We start from the raw sequence: 26,953 nt of genomic DNA on the forward strand, positions 1-26,953 counted from the left end.
TCTGATGCCCTCTTCTGACTTTTGTGGGTACCTGTCCTCATAAGCAAAAACCCACACACATAATTTTTAAAAATTCAAATGGTTGTCCAAACAAATGTAAATTATGTGAAGACCTCAGAAAACAGGCCATAGAGCACATTAAAAGCATAATGGGAGGGGCTGGCCTGCTGGAATGTAAGGAGTAAAGCCAGCACACGGGAGAGACTGAGGCCACCAGGCTGGGATGGAAGACTGGTGACAATGCCACACAAGCAAAGGCCAGGTGGCTACCTGTGCTATGATGCTGAGGCCGGGACAAACACTGACTCCTCCCTTCCTGGTTGAGAGCAGGTATGGAAATGCTCTGGCACTGTGCCTGGCTCACAGTTGGTGCTCTGTAATGTTAGTTCTCTTTCCCTTTCCCAAGCTGAGTTTCCCTCCAGGGACTCCAGGTTTCTAGAACAAAGATGCTGCACAGGCTTAGCCTCTTTTGTCAACTCAGGTCCTAAGCCCTAGGCATCTAGTTCTCAGTAAAAGACCACACAGGTCCTCCACATTGATCCCATCACATGGGGACTGAGAGCGACTTCCTTTGCACTGTACTACCACAAAGGGTCTAGGTTTCAAAAGGAAAATGCTATCTTAAGCTCTTCTGAGACTGGGCCTGAGAAGAGAGATTGAATCCTCAGCAGCAACCAAGGCTGCCGAGGGTGAATCTGAGTGTCTTAGGTGGGGAGAGGGAGTAGTGGGGATTTGGAGGGGGCTGCTTACTAAGACGGCGTAGAGCCCAGAGCCTTTTCCACTGCAGACACCCCATCTGTCTCCCACAGAAGGCTCGGGTTGGAAGAGGTTTGGTGAAGGGGGGTTTGGTGGGTACAATTGCATGTCTGTGAGCTAGCCTGACGGCTAGCAAACAAGGCAGGCCAGGGAAAGAAGTAGAGGGTCATCTGAGTGTCTGTCTGAAAGACAGACAGACAGACAGATACACAGAGAGAGGATACCATTATGGATGTTGTATTAGTCACTTAGGCTAACCTTTGGACTAGAAGTCTAAAATTGTGATTAGAAAGTAAGAAAGATAAAAAGGATACCAAATAAGATGGGCATGGTAGTGTACACCTTTAATCCCAGCACTTGGGAGGCAGATTACAGGCAGGTCTCTGTGAGTTCAAGGCCAGCCTGGTCTACAAAGAGAGTTCCAGGCCAGCCAGGGCTCCACAGAGAAACCCACAGAGAAACAAAACAAATACAAAACAGTAACAAAAGGACACCACATGACTTTCTCAAGGGGCCTGTTTGATTTGAATTGCTGCTGACCAGAAGGCAGAGTTGCAGCCTTAATGTCAACAATGTAAAGGAAGCTGGGCAGTTTGGAGGACTGTAGGAAGGGCTGTTCCTAATCCCAGTAGGATCAATTCAATTCATCACCCTTTTCCAAGAAACCAGGTATTCTTCCTACCTTAAAATAATATTTAGGAGCTGGAGAGCTGGCTCAGTGGTTGAGAGCACTGGCTATTCTTTCACATGTCCTGAGTTCAGATCCCAGCAACCACATGGTGGCTCACAACCATCTGTAACAGGATCTAATGCCCTTTTCTGGTGTGCATGAAAACACACTTACATACATAAGATACATAAATAAATCTTTAAAAAATATTTAAATTTATCCAATTTCAGGGTTTTTGTTTTGTTTTGTTTTCCTGGTAAAGAGCTCAAAATTCTTTCTTAGTGACCAGAAGCTTTGGTAATACCCAGGACCCTCGAAAAACTTCCTTTATCATAGCACCTCTGACATAACATCCAGACACCAGGATGGGTCTCTGAGACATAGAAATATTACAGGGCATGGTAGCACATGCCTTTAATCCCAGCACTCAAGAGGCAGGTTTACTACTAAATCTCTGAGTAGTCTGAGGCCACATTGGTCTACACAGCAAGTCTCAGGACAGTCAGGGCTACCCAGAGAAACTCTGTCTCAAAAATAAAAAGAACAAAATAAATGTAAGAGGGACTTGGACTGGAAATGGTCAAGAAGCAGCAGCAGGGCGGGTAGAAAGTGGAAAAGCGCTAGCCTTTGCTAGCTGTTAGGGCCCACTCCAGGCCCTGGCACTGACCCTAGAAATGGCTATCTCCTTTCCTTTCTACAGTTCATGATGTAATTCTTTCCCTCTCTCCAACTAGGCTTAGGAGAATACTGTCCACAGCCTCCCTTTCTCACTCTTCCCTCTTCTTCCTCAGGTGGTCTGCAAGATTCAGACTAATCTAAGAGCCCTCTAAAACAGGTGCCAGGGGGACTCAAGACACGGTTTCAGTTATTAAATATAGACAGGGGAAAGGAACTGAATATAGAGACAGATATTATATCTCTCAGTCCCTGTGAGTTATTAGGAAGAAGGCAGTAGTGGTTGCTAAGCAACAGGTCTCCACAGAGGACAAGGCACCAGAGGAGAAAAGCCTTCTTTGAATATTGGGGTAGGAAGGTAGGGAAAGGAAGGGCCAAGGACTCTGAGCTGGAGGGTCATCTGAGGGCAAGGGTTAGCTCTGCCTGGACAACCTTCAGGATTGGTGGAAGACTTAAGCATTACTCCTTTCCTACTAGGAAGGGGAAACCTGGTTTCCACAGCAACCCAGAAACAATCCTTTTTCTTTCTTTCTTTTTTTTTTTTCCTTCTTCTCATGACGTCTCAGTAAAAGCCTTCTTAAAGCATAGGCTATATAGACCCCTTTTTCTGACCACAAATTTCTGATTGTGAGGGAGGGCTCATAAAAAGGTTACGGGGGAGGAGTTACCACATAGTCTCTCTTGGCCTTAAAGTGACCTGTATTAAGGCTCTAAAGGGTCTCTGGGTGGGGGGAAGAGGAGGAGAAGAGAGAGAGGGAGGAGAGAGAAAGAGAGGGACAGACAGAGAGGCAGACTGAGACATTTAGAGAAAGGGCTCTGGGTGTCCTGACCTCTGCACCTTCTATGGGGCTACAATAGGCAAGGCTAAATGGTGTGTCAGCTACAAACGGAGCTTAAGCTCGTTTCTCTTGCCTTCTCTCCCCCACACCCCTACAGCTCTGGCTAACCTTGAACTCACTATGTAGACCAGGCTGGCCTAGAATCAGAGACTTGCTTGCCTCTGCCCCCAGAGTTCTGGGAATAAAGGCACGCCCCATCATGCCTGGCCCACACTTGTTTGTAAAGGGTCAGAAGAGACTGGGGTTAGAGGTCAGGAAATAATGAAAGGACAGACTCTTCTGTGTCTCTGGTCACCCAGGTCCATCCTCCTAGACCAAGTCCATCATTGTGAAGACCTGAAAATGGAGATATAGAACATTAACGTATGTCAAGTATAAGTGAGCGGCACCGAGGGGCATAATCTGTTTTTCTAATATGACCACAAGCAGAGTGTTAGAAGAATTAGGCCGACAGCTGCTGGTTTTTCCCCCCTCTCTCTTCCCCCTCCTCACTCTCCCTCTCCCTTCCTTCTCAGCATTTGCACACACCAATGGCAGCCGAGCACTGCTCTCGATTTCTCTTAATCTTCCTCCGCCATCCTGTGCTCTTTCCGCAGGCGGTGCTACGGAGCCGGCAGAGCCCCGCGTCACACCTTACTGCTCTCTGAGATTGCTCCACAGAGAGCTCAAGGAGATGGCAATTCGGCGCTGATGCCGGCTGGCAGCAGTTGGAAGAGGGGAAGAAGAGAGGGAGGAGGGGAAGGGGGAAAAGTTGGCACGGATACCAAGTTTTTCCCTAGAGAGGTGTGTGTGTGGGGTGTGAGCTAGAGAAGAGAGAAAATGACACGGAGAAAAAGAAACATGAAAAAAGAGAGGGGAGGGGGGAGGGAGGGAGGGAGGGAGAGAGAGAGAGAAAGAGAGAGAGAAAGTTCTCTCAGACATCCACATGTGGGCATGCCCAGCCACCTGAGTCATGACCCTCTGTAGATCTCACAGCCCAACTGGGGTTCACATGTGCGCGTGCGCACGCGCTCCCAGTCAACCTAGAAGAGCAGCCCAGGCATGTTGTGTGTATTCCAGTGAGTGTGTGTGAGTGTGTATGCCTGTATGTTGTATCTGTTTTGGATCGCAGTAGAATGCAGTATGTAAATGAGATGGTTATTACCGCAATGTTCATCAAGCTGAGCCGAGAAGACATTAATAGCCTGATGAATATGCATGTGAATTTGTTAATTAAGTTAATTATTCTGCTGAAAATGCATTCGTCTTCCAAGGACATTTTCCCAATGATTTTTACATGCTCTAGCCATTAGTCATGCTATATTTTATCAGGGAAATGAGTTTGCTTAAGTTGTAAAAAAGAGAGAAAGAAAAAAAGAGGAGATAAAAATGAAAGAGGAAAATCCGTTGAAGTTGAGAGGGGAAGGCATCTAAGGCTGGCCTGAAGTTGAAGGCCCAGCTGGGCTTTTGAAGCCTGCCCTCGATTTTTATGGATATCTCGCTCTACAATTTTTTGCCCTTTTTCTTTTTTTGATGACAAACTTTTTTTTTCCAGTGCCAAATTTCCAACACATTAATTAATTGTTGTAGCCAATTAACTGTAGTTGTGCAAATGAGTTTAGCACTAATTACCATGCAGTGCCTGTAATCACATAAAAAACTTGCTGAGAGAGAGAGGAGAAGAGAAAGGAGGAATGGGAAGGAGAGGCACCAGGAGAGAAGGGGACCTGGACCAGAGGATCCACCACCAAGAGGGACCAAGCAGGATTTTGACATCTCCCAGTTTGGCAACATCCAGGCTTCAAGGAAGAGACTTTTAGGCTACATTCAGGATATCTGAAACCCAGAAAATCTCAGTAAGGGGAGAGGAAGAAAGAGCCAATAGTGATCTGTTCAGAGCTAACAACTTCCAACCAGAAGACAAAAAGCTCAGAAAGGAACCTCTAGCTAATGCCTTGCTGCTTCTCTCATGGCCAGACTTACTGAATGGGATGTGGTGCTACTGGGAGACAGGCTGTTCCAAATAAGCCAAGGGGAAGGGGAGGGACGGGGGTCTCTGTAGCCACAGTGTGTGGGGTGTGTGTTAAGTGTTCACAGCTACTGGAAAGGGCAAGGGATCAATGGTGACATCACCTATGCCCTGGACTAGATGGGAACGCTCAGAAGCCAAACCTCCTTTCTGCAGGTTGGCATCTTTTTTTGTTTTTGGAAACAGGGTTTCTCTGTGTAGCCCTGGCTGTCCTGGAACTTACTCTGTATACCAGGCTAGATTCAAAATCAGAGATCTAGCCAGGCAGTGGTGGCGCATGCCTGTAATCCCAGCACTTGGGAGGCAGAGGCAGGCGGATTTCTGAGTTCGAGGCCAGCCTGGTCTACAGAGTGAGTTCCAGGACAGCCAGGGCTACACAGAGAAGCCCTGTCTCGAAAAACCAAAAAAAAAAAAAAAAAAAAAAAAAAAAACCCCAAACAAAACAAAATCAGAGATCTGCCTGCCCTCTGCCTCCTGAGCGAGCGAGCACTGCCACCACGCCTGGCCCCATGTTGGCATCCTTACTATCCACCATGGATTTCCATTTGCCATCTTCCATCTGTGTCTAGAGGCTGAGGGACATGTGATTTCTTCAGCTTCTCTAGATCTAGGATATCAGAAAAAAAAAAAAGCACAGAGGTAAAGTCAAGACTATGAGACAGACTGGCATTTTGGCTCGTCCCTTCTCCACAGTACCCATGGAAAGGAACTGCGGAGTTCCCATGTCATTAAAAGCAACAACAAAGTGTTACCCCTGCAGAATAGAGCTCACTTGCTGTGGGCTCATTTCCTCAGACCTCAGAGACACACTCAACTCTGAATTTCTAAGGAGGACCTTTGACAGGCACTCAAAGGCTAGATGATCCTTTCCCATTTTAGGTTACAGGTCTGTAAGGACATTGCTCAAGAGCTACATTCATTTCAGCCTCTTCGAAAGAGGAAGCAACTTTAAGGTTATATGCAATAGTGTCTTCACTTTGTAGCACAACTGCTTTTTCTTTCTTTTTTCTTTTTTTGGTTTTTTGAGACAGGGTTTCTCTGTATAGCCCGGGCTGTCCTGCAACTCACTCTGTAGACCAGGCTGGCCTCGAACTCAGAAATCCACCTGCCTCTGCCTCCCAAGTGCTGGGATTAAAGATGTGCGCCACCACCACCCGGCTGCTTTTTCAATCTATGAAACAAGGTTGTCTGGACCCAAATTACTCCAATACCCTTGCTTCCAACATCTCTCTGCCAGTACTGACTCTACTCTTCCCAAAAACCTTGGGTAAGTGTAGAGAGGCCTCCAGTCTGAGAATGTTTAGTGTGGTACAAAGGGCTCAATTAATTTGGAATCCAAGTTCTTCTTTGCCAATTAACAGCATGCAATCTTGGGAAAATAACTATGAGCCTCATTTCATTTACAAAATGAAGATATTAATGTCATGCCCAAAGGGTTAAGAAATTTAGTAACTGTGACTATAAAACACTCAACCAGGGCTGGAGAGGTGGCTCAGTGGTTAAGAGCACTACCTCCTCTTTCATAGGTTCTGAGTTCAAGTTCCAGTAACCACATGGTGGATCACAAGCATCCGTAAAAGGGACTGATGCCTCTTCTGGTGTGTCTGGATATAGCCACAGTGTACTCATTACCTGAAGAGGGGATGGAGAGATGGCTCAGAGGTTAAGAGCACTGGCTGCTTTTCCAGAGGTCCTGAGTTCAAATCCCAGCAACCACATGGTGGCTCACAACCATCCATAATGAGATCTGGTGCCCTCTTCTGCATATATACATACAGGTAGGCCACTGTATACATAGTAAAACTTAAACAAAATAAAACAAAACCTCAAAAAAGAGAAATGGGCTATTTCACTCTTCCCAGTGAGTACAAAATGAGAAAACTTTACTGATGGTTAAAAATGTCTGCTTACTGGGTATCGTGGTATATACTTTGATCTCAGCACTTAGAAGGCAAAGGAAAGTGGATCTCTGAGTTCAAAGCCAGCTTAGTCTACCATAGCAAGTTCTATGCCAGCCAAAACTACATAGTCAGACCTTGTCTCAAAAGAAATCAACAGATGAATGTATAAATTAACAATGGTATAAATTAGCCGGTTGATGGTGGTGCATGCCTGTAATCCCAGCACTTGGGAGGCAGAGGCAGGTGGATTTCTGAGTTCGAGGCCAGCCTGGTCTACAGAGTGAGTTCCAGGACAGCCAAGGCTACACAGAGAAATCCTGTGTCGAAAAACCATAAAAAAAAAAAAGGTATAAATTTGATGTGGATGTGTATACCAGTACTAAGAAGTCTTCCCTGCCTATATAGGAAATTCATGGCCACCATGGGATATATGAGACTGTGTCTCAAAAGTGAACTAGACTAGAATAGAATAAATTAAAGGTGGCCTATCTGTATCATGGACTAAATAAAAGAAATTACTGGCACATACAAAAACTTGGATGGATATCCAGAATTATGTTGCATGAGAAATGCCAATTCTAAAATATTTTTAAAAGGGAAGATTAATGGTACCAAGAATTAAGATCTAGGTAGATATCCTGTCTCAAAAAGCCAAAAAAAAAAAAAAAAAAAAAAATCTAGGTAGATGAATTGGCAAGATGGTTCAGTAGATAAAGAGTCTGGCTGGCAATGTCAGTTTGATAACCTGAGTCTGGTCCCTAGAAATCATATAAAGGAGAAAAATGACTCCATATTAAACATCCAACTTGAGGGGGGGAAAAAGAAATGGAGGAATAGGTGTGATTTAAAAAAAAAAAAAGAAAGAAATCACAGGGAATCCTGTGGTGTTAGAACTACAAAGCATCCTTTTGTTTCATTCTACCCTTCCTGTGGTTATTGGAGACTGAACCCAGAGCCTGTGTTTGCTAGGCAAGTGCCTTTACCACCAAGCTACACTGTTACTTCTCTGCTCAGCAGTTTCACTGTACAGTAGATAAACAAATGTAAAACAGGAAATAAAACAATGTGCATACATTTACCCACATGTGCAGTCAGAAAAATTTACAGATACTTTGGGGCTAGTGAGATAGCTCAGCAAGTCAAGTCTCTGCCACCAAGTCTGACAACCTTGAGTTCCGTCATAGGACACACATGATAGGAGAAAACTTCCATAGGTTGCTCTCTGACCTCCATATACATGCTGCATACCGCCCCCCAACACACACACATATGCACACTCAAACACACAAACAGAAAATGACAGAGATCTTTATAAGATTAATAGATTGAATTAATATCATATTATAGATATATTTTATTTTACAGTTTTCCAAAGTAATAACATTCAAGGCCTCTTGCTTTTGTGTCTGTATTTGTGCATACACATCCATGTGGGTACAGTATGATTATGCACACAGATCCTAGAGATGGATGTGTCTGTATTTGTGTATACATATCCGTGTGGGTACATGTAATTATACACACAGATCCTAGAGATGGATGGGTATCCCTCTTCACCTGTTTTTTGACACAGGATCTCTCACTGAACCAAAGAATTAGCAGCTGGTGAGAAGAGCTCCTTAGCAACCCTGGGGCCCACCTGTTCCCACCCCACCCCAGTGCTGGGTCACAGATCTGTTTGTGAAGAATGTGAACTCATGGCCTCATGCTCATGTGGCAGACACATCAACTCAATGGACCATTTCCCCAGCCTTTGTTTTGTTGAAACAGGGCCTCACTATGAAGCTATGACTAACTAGAACTATGTACACCGGGCTGGCCTCAAAATCGCAAAATCCTCCTGAATGCTGATTATAAAAAGGTGCACCACTGTACACCCAGCCTGTTTTGTTTTGCTTTGTCTTTTGTGATGGCAAGGTTTTACTTTACCCCTGGCTAATCTGAAACTCACTCTGTAGGCCAAAATAAATAAATAAAATAAAAACAAAACAAAACAAAAAAACTGATCTCAAATTGAATACTGAGATTACATGCATGAACCACTACCCCCAGATCATGGTATTATTTCTTAAACTGAAAGTCAGTCTATAATTATTTCAATTAAAAAAAAAATCTATAAAAAGCTGGGCGGTTGTGGCGCACGCCTGTAATCCTAGCACTCTGGGAGGCAGAGGCAGGCGAATTTCTGAGTTTGAGTCTAGCCTAGTCTACAGAGTGAGTTCCAGGACAGCCAGGGCTACACAGAGAAACTCTGTCTCTAAAAAACCAAACCAAACCAAACCAAAAAAAATAAATAAAAAAAAACAAAAACAAAAAAAAAAAACACACACACACACATAAAAGCAAGATATGGTCAAAGAAACCTGTAACTTTAGTACCTGGGAGGTAGAGGCAGAAGGATCAGTCAATGTCACCTTCAACTACATAACAGGTCTGAGATAGCCAGGTCTACGGAAAAACCTGTCTCAAAGGAACTTGGGAGACTGAGGCAGACAAATCTCTGAGTTCAAGGCAGTCTGGTCTACAGAGCAAACTCCAGGACAGCTAAGACTACAAAGAGAAACCTTGTCTTGAATAAATGAATGAAAACAAAACAAAGAAAGGAAAGAAGCAAGCAAGCTACCTACTATGATGAAGAATGTCTCCATAATGGCTTGCCCTTGTGTTTATATTGCAGAATTCAAAAACAGAAGATTAAGGCCAGTCATTGTGAAGCATACCTTTAATTTCAGCACTTGGGAAGCAGAGGCAGGAGGAGCTCTGTGAGCTGTGGCCAGCCTGCATAGTAAACTCTGGGAAAGAAAGGACTCAGAGACCCTGTCTCAAAACACATACACAGACATAAAAAGAGTAAGAAATATTCTTACTACAAGGAAGAAGATTAATAATATTATTCTCATTAGAGCCCATCAGTAAAATAGAGTGGATACTTCTCACTGTTGGTCTAGTAATTCTATTAAAAATGTGTAGGAGAAAGTGTAATTCTATTAAAAATGTGAGGACTTGGCCCAGTGGTTAAGAAGAAAGAACATTTGTTCTTGCTGAAGATCTCAGTTTGCTTCCTAGCACCCATGCCAGGGGGCTGACAACTGCTTGTCACACCAGCTCCAGGGGATCCAGTGCCCTTTTCTGACCTCTGAGGCATCTGCACTCACCTACATATACCAACAAGCAGACACAGAGCATACACATAATTATAAAATAAATAGGGGTCCGGAGAGATTGCTTAGTGGTTCAGAGAACTGATTATTTTTCCAGAGGACTTGGGTTGGGTTCCCAACCATCTGTAGCTGCAGCTCCAGGGGCTCCATGCTCTCTTCTGGCTCCATGCTCTCTTCTGATCTCTGCCAGCACCAAGCACTCAAGTGGTGTGCAGACATATATTCAGGCAAAACACCTGTACTCATAAAATAATAAAATAAATAAATTAAAAATAAATAAACAGGGAATGGAGAAATGGCTTAGTGGTTTGCTTGCTGCTCTTCTAGATAATCTAAGTTCAGTTGCTGACATCTACACTGGGTAGCTCCAACTACCTATAATTCTAGTTCTTGAAGATCTAATGCTCTCTTCCTCCCCCCCTCCATCCCCTACCCCCCCAGACAGGGTTTCTCTGTGTAGCCCTGGCTGTCCTGGAACTCAGTCTGTAGACCAGGCTGTCCTCGAACTCAGAAATCCGCCTGCCTCTGCCTCCCAGAGTGCTGGGATTACAGGCGTGCGCAACCACTGCCCAGCTAATGCTCTCTTCTTGCTTTAGGCCAGCTCATGTCTTTTCCCCTTTCCCTCCCCTGGTCACACATATAACAAAAACATTAAAATAAATCCTTAAACTGAGCAGTGGTGGCACATGCCTTTGATCCCAGCACTTGGGAGGCAGAAACAGGCAGATTTCTGAGTTTGAGGCCAGCCTGGTCTACAGAGTGAGTTCCAGGACAGCCAGGGCTACACAGAGAAACCCTGTCTCAAAACAAACAAACAAACAAATAAATAAAACTGCATATAGTGGTGCTGAGATGAGTCAGTGAATAAAGGCACCTGACTCCAAAGCCTGACAATCTGAGTTCAATTTCAAGAACCCTTATGACAGAGAGTATTCCCCAAAATCTCTATATGCATTCAGTTGACATGTACATGTGCACATGTATACACACACACACACACACACACACACAAAGATTAAATCAAATGTAGTTTTGATTATACCAGTAACCCCAACATTCAGGAGATATCGGCAGGAGAATCACAAGTCCAAGTTTTCCTGGACTATAGTGAGTTTGAAGCCAGCCTGGGATGCTTGAAACCCAAAAAACGTGGAGGGAAATACTACAAGATGATTCAGTGGGTAATGGTGCTTCTCAGCCCAAGGACTCTCTGAAACTAGCATGGTCAAAGAAGAGAACCTTGTACTGCAAGTTGTCCTCTAACCTTCACATGTACCCAGGCTTCCACATTCCTTGCCTCCCACCCCCCAAAAAAGCTCAAGGTCACCTTCAGCTACATGAGACCCTGTATCAAAAACCAGAAACAAAGACAAAAGTGAGAGAGAACCTGCTGAGTGCCAGGCATGTAGCTAGAATGTTTGCACATGCTATGCAAGGTCCTGCTTTGAACAACAGCTAAGGAAAAGAAAAAGATTATGAAGAGATTATGTAGGCTGGAGAAATAGCCTAGCAGTTAAGAATACTTGCTGCTCTCAAAAACAACCTAGCTTCAGTTCCCATCACACACATGGCAGCTTACCACCACATGTAATGCCAGTTCTAGAGGATCCAACGACCTCTTCTGGCCTCTAAGCAAACCTGGTACATACTTGGTGCATATACATACATAATACCCATAGACACACATACATACATACATACATACATATATACATGCCGTCAAGATATTCATACACATAAAATTATTTTGGTGATAAGTGCTCTTAACTACAAAGTTATTTCTTCTGTCTGGAAGATTTAATTAATTAATTGAATTTAATTAATTAATGATAGTACACAACTTTAATCTGACTCAGGAGGTAGAAAGCCAGTCTGATCTATAGAGTGAGTTCCAGGACAGCCAGGGCTACACAGAGAAACTCTGTCTCAGGAAAACAAACAGACAAATGAAACCCCCCAACTCACCCCCTAAAAAACCCCAAACAAAAAGCAAAAAACACCAAAAAAGGAACTTTATTACTTATTTGAAATTTTCACATCATGAACTCTGAAAACACTTGTCCTTGCAGAGGGAGGGCCCAGATTTGTTTCCAGCCCCCACATGGCCACTAACAACCATCTGTAACCTGAGTTTCAGGGGATCCAACACTTTCTTTTGGCCTCTATGGGTACCAGACATGCAAAAAACAAAAGAAAACAAAACAATCAAAAAACATTCATATACCTAAAATTCTTCTTTAAAACAAACAATACAAAATGAGCCCTATATGTCAGTATGTCCAGGTAATACAATATTTTGTAGACTTTAAACATATGCACAAAATACACACAGTACAATGCTTGGTACACAGTAGGGTAATGTAGGTAAATATATTTGACAAACTAAAATGGCAGATAGGTGCCAGTTGCTATACCTCCTAATGGCTATTGCTTTCAGATCTATCCTGGATGAAGCTATACTTGCAAGCAGAGCAGTCTTACATGTGCTCAGGAAGAGTAGCTTTTCTCTTGGCTAGAGAGGCAGTAGTTGGAAAAATGATTTCTTAGAGAGTCTGAGAAGAGGGACTGCGGCTACTTCTTTCAAGGGACTATCACCCTTCTTTTATATCATGAAGAAATATCTGGACAATTTCCCAAGTCAGGGGCTCACTGGGTGCTAGCCTGAGATAATAGGTGAATGTCAGGTAAGAAACCATTTCTCAAAATATAAGGTAGATAGATGTATATGACATCCAAGACCTTACACACGTGCACGTGTGCACACACACATGTACACATGCACTTGCATACACACACACACACACATACACACACACGAAAATAATCTTCAGGGAATCATGGAATCTTTGAAGCAGCAACCTCAGGGGCTGGAAAGATGGCTCAGTGGTTAGAAGTACTTGCCACTCTTGCAGAGGACCTGGGCTGACTCCCATAACCCTTATGGAACCTTATAACCATTTCAGTTCCAGGAAATGTGATGACAGCTGACTTCTGCGGGCACTAGGTACAGGCATAGCATAAAGACAGACATGCAAGTGAGATGTCCATGCACATAAAATAAAAACCAGCCAGGCAGTGGTGGCGCATGCCTGTAATCCCAGCACTTAGGAGGCAGAGGCAGGCGGATTTCTGAGTTCGAGGCCAGCCTGGTCTACAGAGTGAGTTCCAGGACAGCCAGGGTTATACAGAGAATCTCTGTCTCAGGGAAAACAAAAACAAAAACCTAACAGTACCCCACTATATACTTAGACCTGTATACTGTACAATGTATACTGCTGACTTAAACCTCTTGAAGACCAGGTTTTATACACTCATTGATGAAATTTTCACAATCTTGAAGAATAGTAGTTTTATTGCATTATTTCATGTTTTGAAATAGTGGAATTAAGAGATTTTAATGTAGATTTTTAAGCACTAGGGTTAAAAGGCACTTAGACCAAAAAGTAAGAAATGATCACAAGAATGTAGGAGTGAGGGCTTCTCAAAGAATCCGTCACCTTATTTGCATTTCTGACTAGGAAAAGTGTGGCTTGAAGTAACTTCCAAAGGGTATCTGGTAAGTGGCAGAGCTGGCATCAGAACCCAGGAATGCCTCTGAAACTTGTGCTATAACCACCATAAAAACTGTATTTCAGTTTCAAGGACTACTAATACTGTGTGGAAACTGTGCTGAGGCTAGATGAAGGAGTTCTAGAAAAGAAACCATGTTTACCCAATATTCTGTAAATAGGCACAGACTTAAACTCATCACAAGCAAAAGGACAGTATCTACAGAGAAGCATTTCATCCCATGAGTTTTTTTTTAAATAGGGTTAACTTAATCCTTTCTGCTAAAACCCAGTCCTTTTACTTCTCTTCCATTTCCATGTGGATGGTGAATAGGTCCATGGTTCTCTTTCATGAAAAGACCTAAGGAGATGGGGGGGGGGGGAGCTCTGTTGAGATTATGACTAGGGTGCTTCTACCTTCTCAGGCACTTGGATCTACTCCAAGTTATCAAACCAAGAGGAACACAGGGGAAACTAGACCATGGAAGACAAGCAGAAAGAAGAACCCCAACTAAATCAAGGCAGCCAGCGGGGAGAATGCCTAGAATCTCTAGGACCTTAGCAGGTGAAGGTTTCCCCAACAGGCTAAGCAGCAGGCTTCATGTCTGACATCCCTGCTGTGTGGTCTTGCCACTAGCTCTCAAACTAGTATCTTCTGTTTACATGTGACTAATTCTACAGCTACCTTGTTCAGATTGGGGGTGGGGGGGGAGGCTGTGCATTTTGCCACAATGTATTCTCTTCCTTTCTAATACTATCTTGCTGGACTTGCTCAAGTTTAGACAACCCAATTAGGGACTACAGAGACAGCCAGAGAAGAGAACAATTTTGGCAGGAGGATGTAAGTGTAACCTTAGGATACCTTGATATCCCAAGGTTAGGTCCAGAGAAGCCCTTCTGGATGGAATCTCAAAGTCAGGTGCAAAACTCTTTCTTCTTTTCTCTTCATACAAGAGTGTAGAGGAACAACTGGGTCTATGCCATACCATCCTGAATGTGACTGATTTCATCTGATTTCATAAACTAAAGGGTCAGGCCTAGTTAGTACTTGCACTGTAGAACACCTGGGGCCTAAGACTGGATACTGAACATGTCTCATCCCTCCCTTCTGTTCTCCATGCATTATTCCACTCTGGGTCCAAAGCATGCCCACTCTTTACCTTGGTTTCCCTTGACCCATGTACCCTATGGACAGGAGAGAGTTAATGGCATGATATGGGCAAGCTATAAATTTCCCATCAGTGTGGAGAGAACAGGATTGTTGGCAGGGAGGGGGTTGGGCTGGGGGGGATCTGGGAAAAAGCCAGGAGGTTGTCTCTAGGTAACAATAAACACTGTAAGCAAGGAGCAGCTGTTACACTTACTCTCTCTGCATCACAATGCTGAAATAACACTAATAAAACAGTGTGCCCAATGAATAAGCATACACACATTTAGGGCCAAAGCCCTAATTGTACCTCTAGTGCTGCCCTCTGCTCCAGAGCAGGGTCCTTGATGCCACAGACATAGTAGTCCAGGCTTGGGTATAGTCCAGGGAAAGATGAAGCTGATAAGTGCCTCCTAATCTAAAGGCATTCATGGGTTCAGGTTAGGTTGCAGTGGCTAGGAAGACAATTCAGACTGTGATGTTTTAGTGGTAGAAACAATTTCGAATTCAGGTTTCTGTCAGCTGGGAAGCAAGGAAGAGAGGGAAGGATAGGAGGGGGGAGAGAATGACAGAGAAATGTGTAGTGGGAGATAACTATGTACCACGACTGGTAGGATTAGAGATAATCAGGTGGCCATGAATTGAGCTGGCTAGCAGGAGGTGAAAGAAAAGGGAGCAGAGAAAGGAATCTGAGAAGGAAAAGGATCAAGAATAGAGAAAATAGGGGGCTGGAGAGGTGGCTCAGCGGGTAAGAGAACCGACTGCTCTTGCAAAGGTCCTGAGTTCAAATCCCAGCAACCACATGGTGGCTCATAACCACCTGTAATGAGATCTGATGTCCTCTTCTGGTATGTCTGAGGACAGCTACAGTGTACTTACATATAATAAATAAATCTTAAAAAAAAAAAAGAATAGAGAAAATAGTATTTCTTCTGGAGCTAAAGTCCCCATACCTGCCTACAAATTCACTGTATATCTAGGCTCTCCTCTAAAAACCAAGGCTACATGATGTGCTGGTTTAGTTCAGAACTAAGCTTTATAGTACAGGGTCCCAAAGCTCCTTACACTACCACGAAGGAAGAAAAGTACAACTGATTCCATCTTCCTGAATGAAGAACATTAATCTGTCTTTCTCTAACTAAAGCCATCTTTGGATTTCCGGGTGTAGCTGGGAAGACCCTCACTCTGGCTAGAAAGCAGACCTTCCAGCAATAAAAGGAAGAGAAACAGACAAACAAGAACTCATGATCCATCGCCAAACACTTCCCCAACCTTTCCCCAACCTTCTCTTCCATGAGGCCAGAAGCTAGGATATTTATTATCACATACCTGGAAAAGACCGATATCCAAAGTCCCTACTGTTCTCTTTCCTTGCCAGTCCCAGTCACTGACTAAGAAAGGATAGAGGAGAAGCTTGCTGCCCATCTGACCAGTAGAGAGAACAACATCAGTACTTGCGAACATGTGACTGCAGTCATTTCCCAGCCTATACCAATACCCAGTTCAGCAGTCTACGTGCCCCTAGCTGCTTCTCTCTGGTCCAAGGTGCCTGATTCTAGTGAGGAGAGCACTGAGCACAATCCTTCCTGGTTCTGGTCTTGTGTAGTATTTGTCTTTTTATTTTTCTTATTAAATTTTGATGGGGACGGAAAGATGACTCAGTGGTTAAGAGTACCTGCTGCTCCAGGTTCAGTTTCCAGCACACACATGGCAGCTCACAACCACCTGTTTCAGGGGATCTATTGCTCCTTTCTGGTCTCCACAGTACAGTAAGCACAGACATATATGTAGGCAACACACACACACAAATATTAAAAAAAAATGTCTAACAGTAGACATGGTAGGACATGCTTCTACTTTTAGCACTCTGGGAGATGAGGCAGAAGGTTTGAGACTTGGAAGTCAGTTTGGGGCTACATAATGAGATTCTGTCTCAACAACAAACAAACAACACCTGCCCCTCCCCTTAAAATTTTTGTGTTAGCTGGGTACACAGAGTTCTAGGCAGGCAACTGAGGGATGGCCGTAATAGCTGTTTACCAGAAAAACCTCTCTTTTGGAAAGTACCCAGGCTCCTGACTGTCCTGCCACAAACGGATGTCTAATATCCTCTGTGTAGGGCAGTGTCTCAGTCTTTCCTGATGAGACACTCTTGCTCACTTTTGTCCCACTTCTCCCTTTCTTTTCATAGCTGGGGCATCTCCTAATCTAATGAGAGATTTTTCATCTACAGAGCTCAGAGTGGGCAGGACTGGGGCAAAAGAAAACTCTAACAGACTTGATCCCCCTTCCCCTCTGTTGTTTTCATGAACCACCCCCATTGCTGTGAGTCACCAGAACCTTAAGCTCTGCTGAGTTGCCAGCAGCCTTCTTCCTCCCCCTCTTACAGACAGGCAAATATGTATGCATAAGCCTCAGTGCCCACAACTTCCTACCACAGGACCACTCTATTTCATCCCTAGGAATCTACAACACAGACAGAGAGTAAGTGAGCAAAGGAGTGTGAGACCCTAGTGTGTGCTCTGTGCAGAAAGCTGGCTGCCTGCACAGGGAACAGGATCACCAGCCAGGCGAGCTGACACAGTTGGGCATAGAGCCATCAGCATATAAAAGGAAGATGGGGTAAGAGCGCTGTTTCAGAAACAGACGTCTCCTGCTTCCATTTCTGGCCAGTGAGAACAATGGCACGGCCACCTCTGTCAATGTCTCCCTTCCTTCCTTTCTCAGGCCTGGAAGATATGGGGGAATCTGCATGATTGCTTTCTAAGTGTCAGGATGAAAGGTTCAGATTTCCAGATCTATTCTCACCCATGGGAAAACTGAAGGGAGGAGGAAGAAAGGGGCATCCCATTAGAGTAAAAATCTAAATAGTGGGCCAATATGGACTAATCCTAGAAGGTAATGAATTCTGGGTGCTGCTATCTTTTTCTACCTTACTTATTTCATATATAAGTATTTTCCCACAAAGGGCCTGAGTTTCTTCTGGACGTCATAGCAGGCTCTAGAATTGGACTTAAGGCTATAGATCTAACACCCTGGGATAACCTTGGAAGTGGATGGAAGACCTGGAAGAATTAGAAGGAGGGAAAGTAGCTCTATTCCTCAAAGAACATCCAGAATGTAAGGTGACTGCTTTCCTATGCCTCCAATACCTGGAATAGAGATGAACCAATTACCAAGACCAATAAAGAGAGTAGGAGGCTTGTATACAGAAAATAAATAGAAACCTTTCTTCCTTTGCTTTGTGCTGGCTTCATTGCTCTATATTTCAAACTTGAAAGAACAGCTCTGTGAACAGTAGTCACCTATCCTCAAACAATATTCACGCCGGGTGGTGGTGGTGCACGCCTGTAATCCCAGCACTCTGGGAGGCAGAGGCAGGCGGATTTCTGAGCTCGAGGCCAGCCTGGTCTACAGAGTGAGTTCCAGGACAGCCAGGGCTACACAGAAAAACAAAACAAAACAAAACAAAAAAAACCAACGAAACAAAACAAAAAAAACAATATTCGCTATGACTGTCCTACACTATATGAGCAGCCAGTCCCACGGGTGGAGTTATAGGTCTCAGTTCTAAACCATCGAGACTATCTTTTCTTCTTCACCTCCCTGACAGGACAGGTTTTGGCACAGTTTCTTGATACCGATAGCCCTGAGGCACTTGGATACAGGACAGGGCCTAGAAAGATTTTTTTCCAGACTGTCCTAGGGGAATATGAGGGCCTCTCACCCAGTCTGTAACAGACCATGACAGCCCCTGACAGTCTAAGGCAGATCAGGATAAGGTTGGAAGCTGCAGAGGCAGATCCTGCTTTTCTCAAGGGGTCAAAACAAGTTACTAACATAGAAGACAGTTCTAGAAGTCTGAGCTAGAGCTGGAGAGCGTGGTGAATTCTACTGGTGTTGCCTTGTAACCTTCCAGCCTATCTTACCTCCTCCCCAGTTTAGCCTCATGAAGCACAGATCAAAGAATGTTGGAAGATTTTAAGAAAACAGGGAAAGGTTGAGAAATTCTCATTCTCATTCTGGATGTTCTTTGAGGAATAGAGCTACTTTCCCTCCTTCTAATTCTTCCAGGTCTTCCATCCACTTCCAAGGTTATCCCAGGGTGTCAGATCTATAGCCTTAAGTTCAATTCTAGAACCTGCTTGGCAACTTGGTAGTAAATCCTTCCATTACCTTCATTCATCCTTCTCTCCCTGGTCCTAGCATATAAACAATAAAAGAAGTAAGGGAACAATGATATAGACAGCTGGAAATGTGTCCTTCTCTCCAAGAAAAGCATCACTGCAAGAGGCATAAGGGACCTATGCCTCTAGAGCCAGAGTGCTACATGGATCCAGGAACATTCCTAGCTTATTTTGCAGGGCTTTGCATTTGACCCCTGTCTCTATTGTAGTAATGGGCAAGAGGTGTCAACTACCCTTGACAATTTAGTATAACTGTTCCAATTGTTTTTATTATAGCATGGAAACCTGTGATAAGATTTCCACTAAAGGGCCGGAGAGATGGCTCAGTGGTTAAGAGCAGTGACTGCTCTTCTGAAGGTCCTGAGTTCAAAATCCCGGCAACCATATGGTGGCTCACAACCATCTGTAATGAGATCTGACACCCTCTTCTGGTGTGTCTGAAAATAGCTACAGTGTTCTTACATATAACAATAAATAAATCTTTAAAAAAAAAAAACTAAAAAATTTTAGTTTTACTTAGGAGATTTGCCTTTTGGTTAAGCAATCGAGGTAGCCGAAACATTTATTTCCCTTAGACCTTAAAACATGGCAGAATTCTACACAGAGGGGCTGAAGGATAGTGACCTCTGGAACAGGCCACACAAAGGGGATGGTCTCCCACTGTGTCTCCTATAAATGTATATGCTGGCTTTCCTAAACTGCTCCAACACTCAGGAGACAGTGACATTGAGACTTCTGGCAGTGGAGAACAGAACATCTTGCTTACACTTTTCATTTGACTTTCTTCCCTCTTTACCTACCTACTTTTTCTTGCCCCATGCTCCCAGGAACTCTCCAAATCCAGAACATAAAGCAACTTCAGGGCAGGATTCAATTGGTTCTTCTTCTCTGGGTCTTAGCATCCACATCTGTACAATGAGTGAGTGAGAGAAGATGAGCTCCAAGTCCTCTCCTTTCTAAGGTTAACGTTCTCAGACTCAGGCCCAGATTCACCAGCTCTAGTTTGGGTGCCATCTTGTGTGTAACTGCTATGGAGCTTATTTCCTGTAGAAATGACCCCAAAACTCTGCCCCTTTCAGATTTTCTCTATCATTGCCCCAGGTCAATGGTCTCTAGTTCTTATCTTCTCTCTTCAGGGGCCTCAAAGTTCTATCCCACCTCCCTTCCATAATGTTATACTCTGAGATCAACCAATCTAGTCAAAACTGCAGGAGCAAGCCTTACCTATGATTCTGGCTGCAAATTTAGGCTGCAGACCTGAGTCAATCAGCACAATTCCATCTCTTTTGGTGGTCCTGGCAGTTGGGGGGAAATCCTGGCACCTTTCCCCAGTGCCTTCCCTTCTCCTCCACCTCGCTATTCTCCATGCCAGAACACAAAGTGGCCAGTGATTGATGGGCCCGGGTTCCTGGTAACCGCACCCAGTGGCCCAATCCTCCTCCCTTATCCAATCCCTCCCCTGTCCCTATTCAGAGATCAGATTGTCTCATGTTGGTCCCTGAGGTCCCATTAATTAAAAATACATCCAATTAAATGGCAGGTGAAAACGTGCTATTGGCGCTCTACACCCCCCCCCCCCCCCCGCCGCCCCAGCTTGGTCTTTCCACCCCCATCCCCCTTTTAAGGCTCAGCTGTGCTTTGAGCTGAGAAAAAAAAGATGTGGGGAGAGGGAGAGAGTAGAGGAAGACATAGGGTAGGAGTATGACATGGGGGTGTGCTTGAACCTCTGCCAGGGTAGCATGTGCCAGTCTGGGAGGGTGGCACCATGCCCTGGTGTCTAATTTTTTGAGGTGTGAGTAGGTTAAGTCAGCTAGGCATCTACCTCCATTTCTCTTAAAGCGGCAGGGGGCAGTTAGAGTGTGTGACTAGCTGTACTGCCTTGCTTCTGAGTTTGATAGGCAAGGAACAAAAATAAATGGCAGAGGAATCTTTGGAGTTGGTAGGATGTTCAGGGGGAAAGGGTCTGATTTGTCTTGGTATACCTACCTCTGCTATTCTCCAAACGAGGAAGATAAGGAGCTCAGCTATGCCTATCCATGCCTACAAGAACGCTAAGAGAAAAAAAAAACATAGAGAGGAGGGAAGGAGCCATCATTTGGGTGGGAGCAGACAGGATAGATAGGATCAATATACACAGATGGATGTTCATGTGGACACCTTGCCTGTGAGCACCTTAAGCTCCAAGGGACCTGTCCTGTCGCCTCTTTCTGTACGCAAAAACAGCAGCAGCATCAACTTGTCATAGTCTGGCTGTCTAGTAGACTGTCCATAGTGTTTCACAATCACCGACTGATCTTGCTTTCTTCCATTTTATGGGGTCCTAGCATTTTGCCAGTCCTAGCATTCTGCCTGCAACCAAAGGTCATCCTCAGTGATACAAGTCTAATGGACACTGAGCACTGTTAGAAAAGGACTCACAAAGGAGTGACTAAGGGTAGGACTCAGAACCAAGCATGAGCAAGGGTGCCAACTCAGGGTTTCGGCCTGGCTGCCTTGGCAGCCTCAGCACCTCCTCACTTCACTTTAACGCTAATTGGAGATTTTAATCTGCACTGCTGCTCTGCTCGGGGTGCTGGGGGGAGCACCAGCTGTGCAGTAATTCCAGCAGCACCGACTGTTTAATCAAGCTGTCCTCCTGGGGAGGGGCCTTCAGGCATGGGGGAAGGAGGAAAAGGAGGAAGACCCTGTCATCTCCCAAAGCCTGCTCATTCTGACTGAGTATAAGCTGTGGGGTCCTCAGTCCCACAGGACCGCCATTTGGCATGTCCAGCAAGTCATGACATGGCACAGGGTAGACATGAGACTCATAGCCAAAGCAGTCCCCACCATTGCTGTTTTCTGATACATTTTTTTGGTTCAGAGCTCTCTGGAGTCTGGGGTGTGGTTTGCCCAATCAGACACAAAGATCTATTAAACATGAATTCTGTTTACATTTGTGTTTGGGGGGCAGGTGGCAGTCAGGGGGAGAGATGAGGTAATCCACTTTCTTAGATTCCATTTTCTCAATACTTTCTCACAAAGACACTTTCTTTGAATACTTGTAGAAACCCTTTTCCCTTCTGAAACCACCCAACCCCACCCTTATGGACTGGAACTCAACACTGTAGAGGGATGAGGACAGTGGGTTGGATAGCTGAAGCCAAGCATACCTTGAAGACATAGCACCTGGAAGTTCAGCTGGGTACCCACTCAATCGGCAGGCCTGAAGGACAAAGTATTTAGGCCCTAAGCCATTTAAAGGAATAACAAGTGGTATCAGTTATTTTTCTGGCTTCTGGGCCAGGTTCTCTGGCATTCTGGAAGTGTTTCTGATCGTTCCCTGGAAAGAGCGCCCTCAACCATCTGTTTCCTAAGGGGCTTGGATTTTAATTGGCCAGCAGTGCCCTCGTGTGGTAAAAATCTAAACTGCAGTTGCCCTACTGCTCAGACTGCCTTGAGGAATCAGGTAGCCTGGTTGACCAACAAGAAGCATCTGTAAACGTTGGCATACTCTACACCATCAGGGAAGTTTATAGTGTGTACTAGCTGACTACTTTCTGAGACATTTCCTGCTTTCTGACATCTGCTTTATCTCTTACCCACTCTCACACACTTGCTTCTAGGAAACAGGACCTGATTCATCAGGCACTTTCTTATCTGGACCTGCTGCTTTGGCCATCTGGGTTGCCAAGGGAGAAACCAGAAACTCAAACGTTATGATAAGGCAGGGTCACCACTATCATTCAGGAGGCAGGAAGATGCTCTAACTCCAACAACTCTCCATAGGGCCCAGAATAAAGAGAGCAACACCTAGTGGTTGACTCAACCCTAGAGCTTTTCCTTTTCCACTCCCTGCATGGGTGTTAGGGACAGAGGCAAGACACTGGTCCTAAGGAATAGACACTAGATAAACACTCTCAAAAGATCCAGGTATTTTGCCAGTTATTAAGTCTTCAGAATTTCAGCTTTCAAGAGAGAGTCTGTGTCCCTTCACATACCTGCTAAACAGGAGGGAAATGGTTCTAAACTACAGAAAAGGGATGGACACCTGATGGACATTAGATGGGCATCTCTAAAGAATTAGAAATTACTGAGAAAAAGAGTTGAGTCACAAATGCCTTCCATTTTTGGAGACACTGAACAAAAATATTCCTTGAGAAGTTGGATGTAGAACCTATAGTCCCAGTTCACATGAGAGGCAGGGAAAGGAAAGAAACAAACACGAGCGATAGAGAGACAGCTAGAGGCCATGGTTTGTGAAGAGAGTGAAAGCAGCATACCTACTAGCAGGGAGTGGAGATGCTGGCTGGGTAATGACGACAGAGGTGCAGGCCTTCACTTCTGGTGACTCATGCAGTGTTTGGATAAGTGGAGTTTTCCACTTAACCTAGAAAGAAGGCAGTGAAGCTTGTTGGAGGGAAGAAGAGATAGTATTGTCCTATCTTGACTTAAAGAAATAGAAAACAATACAAAAAACAACTTTTTGGGAAAAAAGTTTTGTGTCTGAAGGAAGCTGAAAGTAACTGAATAATAATGTCAGTATTCCTGTGTAGAGGCATATCTGTTAACACACATCTATCTGTAAGAATGAGGTAACTGATACTGTTAGAGAGGGCTCGGTAACTACTGGGTAGGATACTGGAATATGGACAAATAAAAATTCCAGACATTCTTCTGGGGATTTCAGGAAGGATAAGAAAGTGCCCTTGCCTCAAGTGGGGCGCTACACCATGTACACTCAGGCCAGTGGCTTCTGACTGGCTTTAAATCCCTACCTGGCTTCAAGTATTGTGGATGAGATTGTTTGAGAGGCTCTGGATGCAAGGTAACAGATGGATGTCCGAGATTGAGTTCTTCAAAGGCCATCCCTGCTGCTGTTATCTGTAAAGAAAAATAAGAAGCTACATTAGACACAAGACAAGCAACCAGAGCAAAGAGGGTCTTTGGCTGTGCATAGGAGATTATAATGTAGACAGCTCCCAGTAACAGTGTGATGCATGCTGCTTCTCCAAGTCTCTTAAACCTGAGTTCCTCCAAAGTGGCAAATGAATTTAAGAATTCTTCCAGAGAAGAACTGACTGTTCTAGATTCCTACCTCCAAACAACTAGCTTCCAGGATGATAAGTAAAAAACCATGGCCCTGATACTTAAGATATATGTCAGAAAATTTAACAGAATTAAAGCTGTGAAACACAGAAATATTGTAAAAGGCAATGCATGTTAGGTTTAATATAAGGTTAATGCTAGATTCTAACTTTGAGGAGGCAACATAAATTTAGACCAGATCACCAGCTTCAATTTGAGGTGCTCTTGTTCATCAACACTTCTTTAAGAGGAGTTCTGAGGCAGAAAATGGACTTAAATTATGAAACAGAAAGGTTTGTAATAGATGCGTTGCAATTTGGGTAACTAGGTTTATCGTGTTTCCTTTGCAAGAACAAAGTCTTTGCACGAGATCAGCCCCATATTCTTCTTTCAACTATAGTGCAATGGACTAACTTTTAAATGGTACACAATGGGATCTGCCCTGTGTTATCCACAGACAATAACCAGTTGGCAGATCCCCTATCTCCAAGTTGCTCAGCATTTCACTGCTTTCTTCAGCATTTCCTTTTTTGCTACTAACAGCCTCCCAATTCTTTATGTCCAGAGAAGGCAAGAATAAGAAAGTACAGCAGACCCAGCTCCAGGATAAGATAGATGACTTATGGTACCTGTCCCATAGGCCAGCCCCAGCTGGTAAGCTTATTTTCGGTTCTGACCACTGTGCAACACTTCTCCTTGTGCATGGCCCAATAACACCAAATACTGCCTCCCCTAGCTCCACAAATAAGAGAAAAGCAGAAGGTCCTCACCAACGCTCTTGAACCCTGTAATTCCATATCCCATTCAATGATACTCCCTCCAGCCTTGCCTCAAAGTGTTCTCTCTCCATTTGAATTCTTTCTGACATCTCTTTATTATAATGACATAAGACATAAGCTAAGATTTGGTATGAATTTTTCACATTGCCTCTGAGGAAGTTTTTCCTAGTATCAGTCCTTTAGTTTGGGGTCAAGGGCTCTTTGAAAATTTGGGGTAACTCTAAGGGCATTAAGATCTTTGGCTATGGCTACCACTTTCTTCCCAACAAATTGGTTATATATCTTTAAGAATTTATAAAGTTTGTATGCCATTTTTTTTAAACCACATTATTTATATGTGTATGTGAGGGTTTTCTGTGTCAGTGTTTGTGGAAGTCAGAGGACAATTCGCAGATGTTGGTTCTCTCCTTTCATTATGTGGGTCCTAGGGTTTGATCTCAACTGCACCTTTACAAGCTATGTAACTGGCCGTGAATGAGTCTAATTTCTTTAAGACAGGGTCTCACTATATAGCCCTGGCTGACCTCAATATCTGCTTGTCTCCACCTACTGATCCCAGGGGCTAAAGGTGTTATGTTACTACACTTGGTTACTAAGAGATTATTCTTGAATAATATAGAATATGGCTTCATACTAATAACTTTAAATCTCTTCCTCAAGTTCTGTGTCTCCCCCTTCAGAATCTGCCTTTTTCCTTCTGAAAGTAGCCTTGGGTTATTAGGAACGGGCACTCTAAAAGTTAAGAGCTCAATAGTTATTCATTTAGATTAATATTTTGCCTCTGGAGCTAATCCTAGATAGTCATTGCATGACTGGATCACACTGCCATTTAAGCCTCAGTATCTTGCTCTAAAGAGGCTAGATTACAAGACCTCTCTTCTAGCTATGGGAAGTTACTCTGTAAGGTGCAAGACCCAAATGTTCCTCCCTCCCCTGTAACATTCAGGCCTGTCACCCTTCTCTATGCCACTGTAGAAAGCAGTACCCCTGTAGTATATGCCTTTTTAGTACACTTTGACTAAAACTGCAAAGGAGTTCTTCTAAATGCTAAGCCTTTCCTACTATGAGGAAAAGTTAAGAGATCTAACTCTGATCTTGATAAAGCAGGAAGACTGTCTCTCCCTACTCTTAGATTGCCATACTGCACACATACTTGACTTTGCCCTAGGGAACCCTATATGTATATGTATGTATGTGTGTGTGTATGTGTGTGTGTGTGTATATATATGTAGTGGCTGCTAGTGCGACACAACTGCATGTAGATGGGAAGGATACACCCACAGCAGAAACAAATACCAAATTCCACATTCCTGTTTTCTCCTACTTTGTGCTTGTAAATGCCTACAAGAAACTTCAGTAAAAGAGGACACAGCATCCCAGCCTTCTTTCTCCCCGAAGTCAGAAAGAGAAAGAGAAAGAGAAAGACAGTGAGACAAGAGCTACTTGGCTTCCTATAAATTGTTTTGTCCTTCCTCACAGCTGCAATCAGAAGCTAAGGGCTCCCGCAGGCCTTGTTCTGATCTGCTGCAGGCGATGGAGGGTTTTTGAAACGGAGAGGACTTGGCTGCAGCCCCGATTCAGCTGCCGTTGGGGCTAGCTAATGGGCTCATTCGGAAAGACCCCTGCCTGCTGCACTAAAGAGTCCCCTGCCGACCCCCTCCCCAGTCCCAACCCAATTAATAAATGGGGGCTCCCACTTTATGGCTCTGGGAGCAGGAACCAGATATACAAATGAGCCCCAGGGAGGGACAGAAAAAGGCCTTCCAAGAATCAAGCCAGAGGACTGTGCTTCCACAGGCACACACTGCCACAGGCAAGTCATTTCCCATCTTTAATGCATAAAAGGAGAAGAAACAAAAAACAAAACAAAACAAAACCAACTATAAAAATCGTCTATATTCTTTCCCAGATAAGAGGATAAACTAGCAGTTTTGATGTCTTTGCTCTACCCCAGGATCAGAATTTCTTGCCTGGTCCTCCAAACTGAAAACAGCCTGGGACAGGTACCAGGGCCCCACTGACACAATGCATGCTCCAGTCCTCCTTTAGTAGGGTATGCTCCAGCTCTCAACACTGGACAAAGGTACATTGCATGTGGCTAACAAGCACCTGCTTCTTAATAAAAGCTAAGCAACCACCTCTTACCAAACTGTCACCATCAGCTCAACTGTGTCCTGGGATCTTCATCAGGAAACCATCTTTTAACCTTCCCAACCCA

General features: G+C 44.2%; 1 protein-coding gene across 9 annotated transcripts in view; it reads right to left on the reverse strand.

Annotated features, from left to right (window-relative positions):
- Positions 1 to 1,074: 1,074 nt before the first annotated feature.
- The window catches only part of Cdk12 (cyclin dependent kinase 12), an 87,842-nt gene continuing 61,963 nt past the window's right edge, over positions 1,075 to 26,953 (reverse strand). The window contains exons 14-19 of one of the 9 annotated variants that reach the window (XR_007979906.1): positions 23,647 to 23,752; positions 23,152 to 23,258; positions 22,042 to 22,094; positions 21,065 to 21,241; positions 19,693 to 19,800; positions 8,175 to 10,246 (exon numbers count right to left, since the gene is read on the reverse strand). Coding sequence is in view for 1 of the 9 variants with exons in the window: in XM_052197080.1 (XP_052053040.1) it covers positions 23,749 to 23,752 (4 nt within the window). In the remaining 8 variants the exon portion in view is untranslated. Of the gene's footprint in view, positions 3,277 to 8,174; positions 10,247 to 10,841; positions 12,173 to 19,692; positions 19,801 to 21,064; positions 22,095 to 23,151; positions 23,259 to 23,646; positions 23,753 to 26,953 lie in introns of those variants that run through there. The other 8 variants (XR_007979905.1, XR_007979903.1, XR_007979907.1 and 5 more) reach the window with 8 other exon arrangements.

This window comes from Apodemus sylvaticus, chromosome 10, assembly GCF_947179515.1.
Source record: "Apodemus sylvaticus chromosome 10, mApoSyl1.1, whole genome shotgun sequence".
Taxonomy (NCBI): Eukaryota; Metazoa; Chordata; class Mammalia; order Rodentia; family Muridae; genus Apodemus; species Apodemus sylvaticus.